This window comes from Cololabis saira, chromosome 12, assembly GCF_033807715.1.
Source record: "Cololabis saira isolate AMF1-May2022 chromosome 12, fColSai1.1, whole genome shotgun sequence".
Taxonomy (NCBI): domain Eukaryota; kingdom Metazoa; phylum Chordata; class Actinopteri; order Beloniformes; family Belonidae; genus Cololabis; species Cololabis saira.
The window spans coordinates 20005130-20017100 of record NC_084598.1 but is presented as its reverse complement, the minus strand read 5'-3'; the positions used below and the strand labels follow the sequence as shown (position 1 = coordinate 20017100).

The 11971-nt window shown below is 42.8% G+C and overlaps 1 protein-coding gene across 1 annotated transcript; it reads left to right on the top strand.

Moving 5' to 3' along the window:
• The first annotated feature begins 532 nt into the window (after positions 1–532).
• On the top strand, positions 533–7287 carry LOC133456352 (pre-mRNA-splicing factor CWC22 homolog). The gene is made up of 12 exons (XM_061734831.1): positions 533–701; positions 1268–1302; positions 1440–1474; positions 1609–1885; positions 1999–2059; positions 2371–2705; positions 3224–3259; positions 3928–4085; positions 4174–4238; positions 4788–4888; positions 5484–5587; positions 7167–7287. The coding sequence occupies exons 4-11, from the start codon at positions 1720–1722 to the stop codon at positions 5579–5581; spliced, it is 1020 nt and encodes a 339-aa protein (XP_061590815.1). The 5' UTR covers positions 533–701; positions 1268–1302; positions 1440–1474; positions 1609–1719; the 3' UTR covers positions 5582–5587; positions 7167–7287.
• The last annotated feature ends 4684 nt before the right edge of the window (positions 7288–11971 follow it).

Genomic DNA, 11971 nt, shown 5'->3' with positions numbered 1-11971 from the left:
AACATGTTATAATGTAATATAAATACATGTTATAATGTAATTATATATATATATATATATATATATATATATATATATATATATATATATATATATATATATATATATATATATATATATACATATATATATATAGTAATAATATATATAAGTATATATGTTATAATGTAAATATAAATATTACTAAGAATACTATAGAAATATTGATTTAATATAAATACCATGTCATAGCTATCTGTTTCTGGTTATTTTCATATAAAAGTACGTTTTTCAATGTTTATAATTATTCACAAGTATGCAGTGCCATAACTACATCTCTGATGTTCATAACAAACCAAACTGTTTGAAAATCTGTTGAGAATTGAGCAAGTTAAGGTTGTTTTGCAGTACAGGCACCATTAAACACAATGTTATGAGTGAGCGAGCTCTCCTGTGGTAAGATGGCCGCCGTGTGACGACGTCGCAGCAGCGCGGACGAGTCATAGCGTCATGACGTCATGACGTCACGGCGTCAGCACGTCGTGGTGGGCGGGGTCTCATCTCACCTTATGTCACCTCGGCTAAAGCTAAGCTAATTCCATCTCACTTTCATTCGTCTTCCTGCGGAGCGGATATCGAGCGGAATTTCTAACCACCACCACTACCTGTTTTTTTTTTTTGCCTCATTGTGTTCAGCCCTGTTTATCATCTGCCCTGATTCGGTAAGTAAAACTTTTCATGTTTTGTTTCTGCGTGTCACAATCTGAACTCTTTGCTGCATGTAAACATACTGGTCAGTACCAAACTCACAGCCGAGATCATTATTTCCTCCATATAGTAGTTATATTGGTAAGTAGTAATATTTATTTCGGTGTTCAGAGTAACCAACATACCCAGCCCGTCGTGTGTATGTGTGTGTTAACGCGAAACAAACATTGCTTAGCGAGAATGCACGTGTTTGTTCGTAGGTTCAAGTGGTTGACAAATTGTCTTGTAGCTTTTAACAGCTACATGTAGGATGTATTGTGAAATAGTATAATTAATAATTGGTTTTATTCTATTAGTCATGCACCCAAGGGTTTCCACAGTCATTCTATTTGGCTATTTCTTTAAATGTTTTCTCGACTGAGGTTTTACGACTTGAACCCTTTGGTAATACTTTGTTAAAACACCAAAAACATCAACAGAAAGAGCAGATCTGTATATTCAATTTTTATTTCATCTATTATTGTGTATTTTAGGAATGGTTTTTGAACATTAACCATTTTTTTGCTCATGTTGTTTACAGATATTGCACCATCGGACAGAATCCAATTGGATCAGGTGAGTTAAGATTTTTGAACGTTTTTTATTTGTTTTTTTTTATCTGTGTATTCACTTTTTATTTTATCTATCATTGTGTATTTTAGGAATGAATGGTTTTTGAACATTAACCATTTTTTTGCTCATGTTGTTTACAGATATTGCACCATCGGACAGAATCCAATTGGATCAGGTGAGTTAAGATTTTTGAACGTTTTTTATTTGTTTTTTTTATCTGTGTATTCACTTTTTATTTTATCTATCAGTGTATTTTAGGAATGGTTTTTGAACCTTAATAAATATCATTTTTTTTCATGTTGTCTACAGATACTGCACTGGCTGCCATTGGCAGCGTTTCCCCAGACAGAATCCTATTGGATCGGATGAGATAAAATTACAAACACGGTTAAGCTAATTGGTGCAGGTCTACATTTAGAGATGGCCCACAGAGTGAGGAAATGGCGAAGACTCCAAAGAAGCCTAGAGGAACGTTCAGACAGTAGCGATCAGGATAGTATCGACTTTGTGACTGATTTTGACGGCACTGACTCTGAATCGGAATCAATGATTGCTGACCCTGAAGTGACGAGCAGCAGCAACAGAGGTATTATCATCTATGATGATTTTATAAAATGGTTCTGGAATGAAGCATAATACATTTTTTATGATGTTTCTGTTTTGCATGGGTATTTGTTAATAATTACGTATTACTAATAGGTGTAACCCTGCCAAGCTTCCCGGAGCCTCCAGCCAAGGTTTCTCCAAGGCGTGTTTTCAGGTATGCTTAATGACATGTTTGTACCTTTTTAATACAGTTGAGTAACTTTCCTAATACACTGCGATCAGGGCTCTAAATTAACTTTTTTCATCACCAGTCAAAATGGCTAGTAGATCCTACTAGCCAAACACACATTCAGTAATGGGTCAAAGTGGCTAGTAAGTTGCTCTTTAACACCGGCAAACTGGAATTTTACCAGCATTTGGCCGCTTGGCGTTAATTTAGAGCACTGAATGCAATATTAAGTGAGTCCAATGACACTTGGTCCAACAATGGATGCATCCCTCTCAGAAAAAGTAATGTCGTTATAGGTCCAGGTCTAGATCTCGCTACACCAGACGCCTGTCCAGGTCTCTCAACACCACTCCCTCCAGCTCGGCCACGTCTAACCACGCCAGGCACCAGTCCTCGTCTCACTCCACCAGACGCCCGTCCACGTCTCACTCCACCAGACGCCCGTCCAGGTCTCCCCACGCCAGACGCCCGTCCAGGTCTCCCCACGCCAGACGCCCGTCCAGGTCTCCCCACGCCAGACGCCCGTCCAGGTCTCCCCACGCCAGACGCCCGTCCAGGTCTCCCCACGCCAGGCGCCCGTCCAGGTCTCCCGCCGACAGGAATCAATCCACGTCTCGCTACGCCAGATATGGTGAGTTTAAATTTTTTTTATTTTTTTTATGATTAAACTTTTTTATTGATTTTCCATCACTTGATCAAGCACTTCACATGTCCATAATATGGCCGTTTACAGCAATACAAAACCAAGCTGTGAACACGAGAAAAGAAAAGACAAAGAAAAAAACAAAAACAAAAAAAAAAAAACCCAGAAAACAAAGAAAATGCACATTCCTCTTGACACCATATGCAACACCGCATTTCCTCCTACAACATTGCACTTCACATTCATCTACCACACATTATTTGATAATACACATACCTCAGGGATATGAAACAAAGATTTCAATTATTATGGCTAACCTCTCCACTCATCATTTCCAGATAGGGTTCCCAGACTTTTCTGAGAGTTTAATTTAATAAAAGCGCTGTGCAATCAAGTATTTTGTACTAATGCACGCCTGATTGTCTGATTAAAATTACTCGTTTGTAGCCCAAGTCTGTTGAGTTTGTCGATGGTCAATTTCTAACTCCGCATTTCTGCGTTTTCAGATGTTAAAACCTGGACGTTCCCATTGCCTGAGGAGGGTAAGTCTTGTTTTATTGATTAAACCTCCCTGGCCATTGATCCATCTCTCCCTACACAAACTGTCTGTTTAAACTGTCTGTATATGTTTGCCTATATGTTTTCAATATGCCCCACTCCAGACAAAAATAGTCAAATTTATTTACTTGGTGCTCTCTAGTTCTACAGGAAGCTCTCTAAACATGTACCTCAGTGACATCACTGCCATTCATATGCATGCTAGTGATGTCACTGAGGTACATGTTTAGAGAGCTCCCTGTGGAACTACAGAGCACCAAATGAATCCATTTTACTATTTTTTTTTACTATTATTACTATTTTTTGAGTGGGGCATATTGAAATCATACAAACATTAAAAAGTGGTGAAATATTCCTTTAACCCATTGACAACTGGAAACACATTTGTGTGTAGTTAACCCATTGATGCCTAAGCCTCAAAATGGCCGCCATACAACTGGAAAAACGAAAAGACTGGTGAAGACCCCCTCGCACATGCCGGCAGGAGGACTGGGTCACCTCCTTGATTGTCTTCACCAGTCTTTTCGTTTTTCCATGGCCTGCACCAGGCATCAATGGGTTAACATTTAATTATCTTTCCTTTTTGAGTCGTATTCAAATCTCAATAATCTTGCGATTGTTTCTAATCGTAATAATCTTGGGATTGTTTCAGTGTTTCAGAAAATGGTTTTAACACTGCTCCTTGAGATTCGGGACAAGGATTCTCCACAAACATCTGCACACGTCGGTAACATCGTCAGGATGGAGACCATGGAGCAGTTTGACGAGGAGGAAGTGCAGCTCATGGACCCCAGTAACTTTGAACGCATGGTGGGTTTTGCAAATCTGCAAATGTGTCTAGTCAATAGGGTTGAGGTGAAAAGGTATTGGTGAGCACTTATGATGCATATTCCAACAGGTGCAGCGTCTGGCCAGAGTGGGAGGAAGGGGCGCGAAGGGATGCGTCCGAAAAGTCCTTGACAGGTGTGTTTATGCTGATGGCTGGTAAACATTTTGCACACTGAACTGATCTATATACCTGCTTCCTAACCATTGGGCTACAACTGCCAGCTACACAGCAGTATTGTCAGCTATGTATTTCAAATTGTTATTAGCAGAGTAAACTATACTAGACGGAACTTGAAGGATATAATTGGCATTATGCCACCAGTAGTTCCGGCCATCCACGATATACACACGGGAACTATTTTCTCTTTGAAATGAGGGCTAATAGTGATATTTTTACTAAAGTTGTATCATTAATCTATTGCATAAAAGCAAAAGAACACGAGGTCGTGCAATACCGTGTGATATCAGCACGGCTGTGATTGTCTGCGGTACTCGTCCTTCAGCCACAATATTGCACTCACTTATGTTCTATTGCTTAAATATAAGTCATTGTTAGCCTCAGTGTAATGGTTAGTGAGTAGATCGGCAGATTGTTAAATTGCATGTTCAAAATATGCCGTCTAAGTCTGTTAGCCAAACGGTGGAATGACTTGTGTTCGTAACCGTTTTGTTTTTTTGCTGAAGGCTGTTCACGAACACTCTAATGGCCCAATTTAATATGATGGGCAAGGGCCAGAAGGACAAAAGAGCGTTAAAGGGCACGAAGGTCTTGAAGGCAATACAAGGTAAGTCCATATCTATCTAATAATGCAGCAAATCTGTCTGTAGTGTGTCCTCTTTGTCTGGAATGCTTGTTTGTTTGTGGAATGTCTTACACCAGGCAGTGTCGATGCACCTAGGCGTATTACTGCCCTCCTACGGTCAAAACCCTTCAAGAGTACGGCTCTTTCGTTGAAGCATCTTTTGATCCGACCGTACAGTCCAGTTTCATGCAAGAAACCAATCACTTCCTTAGCCACTATAGCTGATGGTTCTCCTTAGGGCCAAAACAAGAAAGTAAACAAAAAGAAAGGATCCCAAATTTATTCAAAAGGATCCCCACATCCACATACCGTAACCCAGTCGGATGTTTTCCCACTATGTGTTAATAATGATTTAGCCCACAATGACCCAACCTCATTCTGCAGAACTTGAAGAAGAGCTGAATGAACTGACCTAACATTCGGTTGTAAAGAGAAATGGTGTCTACCCTTTGATTCATTCTCCCATGCTGACTGCGACTCTTTCTACACTTTCCTGCTCTAAGGACTTTTTAGCTATAATGTCGAGCCTTTCATTTGATGGCAGTTTTCTTAATGTCACTGTCTTCTACTCTTGCAGAAGGAGTTATGAGGTTCGACAAGGCGGCAACAGAAGACCTCATCCAGCAAACCACCGCTGACCATCTGAAACATGCGCCACAGAGACGTCAGCAGTGAGGCGAGGTAATCCTAGATTCTGACAGCAAATTCTGCACTGAGGACTGCTCTCTCTCACACACACACACACACACAGACACACAGGTGTATGTTTACAGTACATCGGGCAGCCCATTGCCATACAGCTTGGAAAGGAGTCATCCTCGCCTGTCCTGCATGCTATGTATATATACACAGAGAGCTTTTGTATTTGAGGACCATTTCTATTGAGTCCTTAGCTGTTACCCCCCGTTCACACTGAAAGCGTCACGGGCGTCATAGGCGTCTGGCTGCCATTCATTGTCTATGAAAAACGGGCGTCGAGAGGCGGCGGGACCGGCGGGAGCGGCAGGAGCGTCGGGCGGAGGGCGCTGCGCGTCAATTTGAAAGTTGAAAAATCTGAACTTTATGCAAATGAGCAGCGGCGACGCCGAGGCGTCGTCCAATCACAGACCGGGATTCCCGAAGCGAGAACTCTCAATGCAGATTGTACTTTCATGTTCACACAAACGTACACTCATTCACATGCGTACAGGAGCAGAGCTGTGCACTAACAAACTTATTTTATCAGGAATTAATATATTTCATCCAGCAAAATGACATTTTTGCTGGTTTGACTGCCGTTTTTACCTGAACTGCTCATGTGAAACACATAACTGATGGTTGAGGAACTGGATCGTCCCAACGATTTTAATTGCTACATTGATCCAACGAAAGATAATTAAAACCCGTGCTTATTAATCACAAAACACAGGTTAAACATCATGACCAAATCCGCTGGGACCCGGTGTGTCAGTGATCACCGCACAGACTGCAGCTTCGCCTGATTTATGGTTCCGCGTTAAATCGACGGCGTAGGGACGCGGTGCGGTGTGCGTCGCCGCGTACCCTACGCCGTAGGATCTGCGTTGGTGTGACGCGGAACCATAAATAAGCCTAGGCGGATTTATGGTTCACCGGGAGTGGGATCTGGCGGTTGATGTTGAATCCACGGACCAAACTTGTTAAAGGAGCATCAAACTCACTCTTATCTACGCGGAAATAACGCTAAAACATAAAGAAGGCGTCCCAAAGTGTGATCTATGGTGAAATAGGAAACTGAAGATATGTAGGCTACGCTATATGTGTAGACTGTTCCCACTGTTCCCTTCAGTTCTGCAGCGCAGCTTGAAACCCCGCCCACCCCCGCCCCGCTGCATGCACTGACGCTTTCAGTGTGACTGCACCAAGCGGCGAGATGCTGGCGTCGGGACGCCCGTGACTCTTTCAGTGTGAACTCAGGGTTACAGGGTTGTAGTGTTCCTTTTTTGTGTTTTTATTGTGTTGGAATGATAAATGTTACGGAACATCTTGATTTTACTGATTTTTACCATTTTTTTTTTTTTTATTTGTGTTCTCCATTTAAAATGGGAAAGTTGTGAATATATTTATTATTGTAATGCTTTGGAAAAAAAATTCTACTGAATGTTCAGTAGTGCTGTAGTATTGCTCTACTCTATAACAGCAGTGTGGTAATCAGTGCCAACTGGTGACACCTGGGCCCGGTGTCTACCAGTGTATAAATCCAAGCCGGTTATTCATACTCTCTCTCTTCCTTCACTTGCAGGCACCTGGTCGGTGATGTGGCAGCCTTAGTTTCCTTTTCTGGACATATTTTTTTCTTTTTTTGTTGGACATATTTAAGTTAAGTCATTTCTTATTAATAAACTTATTTTGTTATTCCTTATCGTGGTGTGTCTCCCTCCTTGTAATGGCTGTAAGAGCCAGGTTGTGACAGTTACTATTTTAATTTTACTTTGTATTGTATGCTCTGTTTTAAAAATGGAAACAAATGTTCCTATTTTATTGCTCTCTGTATTAAAAAACAGTGAATTTTGATTCTACTGAATTGTGATTTCATTTGAAAATGCAGTCAATATAATTGTCATGAAATGCTATTTTGCATTGTTTGCATACATGGAGCATCAAGGAACTTCAGTCTGGAATGGGTGAGATTGTCGCATTTGTCTGAAGATCGGCTTTGTTTACGGTTCAAGTCTTACTTTTCAAGAACTCTCTTAAAATGCCACCATTGCTGGGTGTTAAACTGTGTTTAACTCTTTGCTTTGAAAATCGTCAATCTTAATTTAACCAGCCTATGGGTAAGAGGTGACCTGTTTGTCTATGGTGATCTCGTTTAGCAAATGGAGTTTTGGGTAGAATACATTAAAAGGACTCCTCCAACGTAGAACCATAATTTGCCCATTATCTACTCACCCTCATGTCTATGAATGCCCTGAAACACTTTGAAATTTCCAAACACAATTTCAGATTCAGGGAACAGCAGCTGATTTTCATACAATGGTGTTATGGAAACTACATTGTAGCTAGTTGCCATATCCAAACAGCTGCTGTCCCCTGAATCTGAAATTGTGTTTTGGAAATTCAAAAAGTGTTTTAGGGTATCCATAGTCATGAGGAAGAGTAGATAATGGGCAAATTATGGTTCTGTTAGAGTAGTCCTTTAATGGCTGCACTACTGAGGTAAGGAGGGGGAGAGGTCCATTCCAATGTCGAAAAAGACGTCCCTAATGACCTGTTTTGGACTAGAATTGGCCCTTGTCTGTAGGTCCTGGTGACGTTGATACCCGACAAAATTACGTAAAAGAAAGACGTCATCTGGCGTTACATTCTTGTACCCTGCTGGGACGTCCAACTATGACCTTAAAAAGACGTTGTTTAGACGTCTTTTTGCACACTGGAGGGGGGGACACTGCTAAAGGTGGTTACTGGCATAGCCACATGCTGCCCTGACCTCCCCCTCCCCGTTTTAACTGCATTAGTGACACCCACACACCCTCATCACCAGGGGCGGGAGTGAGGTCTTCCTCCACCCATGTTTCCCGCATTCGGCCTGTGGCGGGGGGACCATGGGACGGGCTGATGGCCGGACGCGGGTATGGGCCCGCCATGCTGCCTGGGGGGGAGGGCTGCTGGGTCGTGCCGGGCCTCCAGGGGGAGATGGGAGTGGTGAGAGAATGATTGTCCATGTCTTTGGGCTCGATTTACTAAGATCCTAAATAAAGAGTACTAAATTGCGTGTGCACTGAAAAAGTTTGCACGTGTTGTGTGTTTTGCGGGTGATCAACTAAGATTGCGTGCGCAATTGATAACAGGTGCAAACCGCAGTATTTAAATGAGGTGTTGCGCGTCTTACGGTTTGCGAGCGCAAAATGAAATTTGACGAGTTGGAGTTAGAGATATTAGTGGAAGAGGCAAATTGTTGTGGCGTATTCAGCACCCCTGCCGTGAAAAGCAGCCCCTCGTATATTCAATGATAAGTAGACCAAGAAAAAAAACAACACACTGACACTTCAATATATTTATATATACACACTCACACAAACACATACTTAGGAGTTTATATTATATATATTTACAAATATTATGGAAGACAACACAGTAAGCAGGCTATTAATTAATGACATCAATAACCATTTACCCGATTTTTGTTATCTGTGACTGTGATTGTGGGAAAGTATGACTATGGAATCCATGAGCGCATTTAAACATGAATCATTAACACAAAACTGGACGCTAAACAGAACGTGACACGGAATGAGAATATAATTTTTATAGACGAGGGGGTGCTTTTCACGGCAGGGGTGCTGAATACGGCACAACACCGGGGTATGAAGACTGCAGAACAAGTATAGGCGCACAATAAGAAACACTTTTTTCTCCATGAAAACACGTGATTTATTTATTATCACAAATAAAAAAATGAATGTGCCTCCTGTGGCAACCTTTTGCTGAATAATACTCGATTTAACATTCAAATAAAATATTTCTCCTTTTGCATGTGGAGAATCCTCACCACAAGTTGAGCCATCCCCACCCCAGTTCTCAAATCAGGCACCAACAAGCATCCCTGCGTAATGCTGGGCAGATTAGCACCTTCCTTTCGAATGTATTAAATACAGACGCAATCACAATCCCCGCAAAAACTTTCAGGCTTGGTAAATCTCATTGCGGGTGGTAAATGGACATATTTGCATTTTCCCCTCCCAGTATTTAGCGATTTCTGGCGGGTACGCCCCATATTGATTATCCATCAGGGCAAAAGTACTAAATGAACAGCGTGTGCTATTTTGCTCATTTAAGAGGCACAGTCCTCTTTGCACGCTGTTAGTAGATCAGCTTGCACATTGGTTTGTGGGTGATGTCAAGTTTGCACACGTTTTTACGCACGCAAACCTTTAGTAAATCAGGCCCTTTGTGTATAGTGTATCTGTGAATGGGTGTCCGTTGTCTAGCAATAACAAGATGTGCAATACCTGCCTGTCTACCTAACACAGCCTGTCTGCCTGTCTGCCGGCGTCGACAGTCGGGTGGCCCCGTCTCTGGCCGGGTGGGGGTTGTTGGCCTGGAGGGCGTTGACCTCTTGACCTCGTGATCGGCCCATGCCGGGTGGCTGGGGCTCGGCTGGGTCCTGGTCCATCACCGTAGGGGTCCTGGCTGCATCCTCCTGTGGTCATGGGGGCTCCGCCTGGGGCTTCCCTATCTCCCTCTTCTGTTCCACCGTGCGGCTGCTGGTGGCCTGTGTTCGGGTTTCTTCCTTGTCTGCTTCTGGTCTCTCGGTTGTGCCCTTCCTCCTCCACTGTAGTTGCAGTTCAGGTAAAACCTCGTTTTCACTTTGCACACACAGTTACACAGACATACACACCTGCTCACCAGGGGTGGACTGGCCATCGGGCATACCGGGCATTTGCCCGGTGGGCCGATGGTGATTTTGGGCCGGCCCGGGCCATTTTGTTTTTTGGCCCGGGCCGGCCCAAAATCACCATCGGCCGGCCCGATTTTGGGCTGGCCGATTTTTTTATTTTTTTTGGCCCGGGCAGGCCCATCGGCCCATTTGATTTTGTTTTTTACCTGACAACAACTGGTACCACTGGCCGATTGGTTATGATGAGTTAGATTGGTTATGGGCTGAAGTCTCGCGCCCCAAGGGGCCTCGCGCCCCAAGGGGCCTCGCGCCCCAAGGGGCCTCGCGCCCTGGGCCTTTTTTTTTTTTTTTTTTCAAATTCTTTTTTTTTTCAATTTTTTTTTCGTTTTTTCCCTTATAAATATCAACAGTCACGTTCCATTACAGACCTAAATGTGTACTAGTCTGTGCATATCAATAAATATATGTGCAATAATACGCGTGTCAAACCAAGCGCAGACACAAGGTGCTCTGATCCAGACGGGTGGAGTTGGAACAAACTGTCACACAATGTCGAGAGAACGAGACAGAATCAGGAAATTTCCATCAGGGGATGAAAAAAGAAAAAAAACTAAAGAAAATGGAAGAGTTTAATGCCTCTCTGAAAGGCTTGTTTGATAAATTTGTTACAAAAATCACCGATCCAACCGGGTCTCAAGCAGCCGTGGGGCCCCGCGTCGAGGCAAGCCAAATGATGATGAGGCAGGGGAAGTTATCCTGTATTTTGCTAATGTGAGAGTTAAAATTGCGCATATAGACACCCGATCCGACCCGAAAAACCCAAAAAAATTCGCCAGCGCTCGCTACGCTCACGCGCGAGGGCCCCCCCCCCCCCAGCCTGAAAATCACAGGACTTATCTGTGGTGGTGAAAGAAGTCAGCAGTATGAATTTGAAAGATGTGTGAGCATCCCTTCATGATAAACAGAGGGGGGGCGCATTCTGACAGCAGTATTTCACGCTGTCAGAATGCGTTCCCCCTGTTTAAAATGGGTTAATATATCATTGTAGATATCTGAAATGTTCTTTTTGACTAGGAACAATTGAATTACAGATATCTGCAACACATATCCAGTCTAGCTATTAAATGTTAAAACGGCTTGCCATACAAGTTTGCTGGTCTACTCAGAAACAGTACTAAGTACATCTATAACGGGACGGGGGGGATGGTGTAGGTTTAGGTTTATTAGACAAGAACATACACACCAACAAGACAGTGTACAAGCGGTGTCACAAGAACGTTTGTTTTCATTAATAGGCTTCATTTTCTTTCCATCAATACCTGGTGGGCCGGTCTAGGCTCAAAATGCCCGGGCCGATTTTTTGTCCCAGTCCAGCCCTGCTGCTCACTCACCTACATACTAACCCCACAGTTTTGGGAAGAGATAATCGCAGTAGCTTGGAATGGTTGCTGTTTGTTCCCATTTCTGTTCATTTTCTCTTGCAGATTCCGAAGGCATGTGTGCCCGTTGTATGTTTTCCTGTGTTTCTCTCATCTCAGACTTGCAGTGGATGCCACCACCCCCCCCCCCCTCCCCCTCCCCCCCTCATATATATTTACAAAAGATTAAAAAAAAAAAATAAAAGACAGAATATCTATATTATTATTTAATCTAAAACATTTCCACAAAAGGATCATTTTAGGGGCTACTTCTTTCCTGCTAGTTGT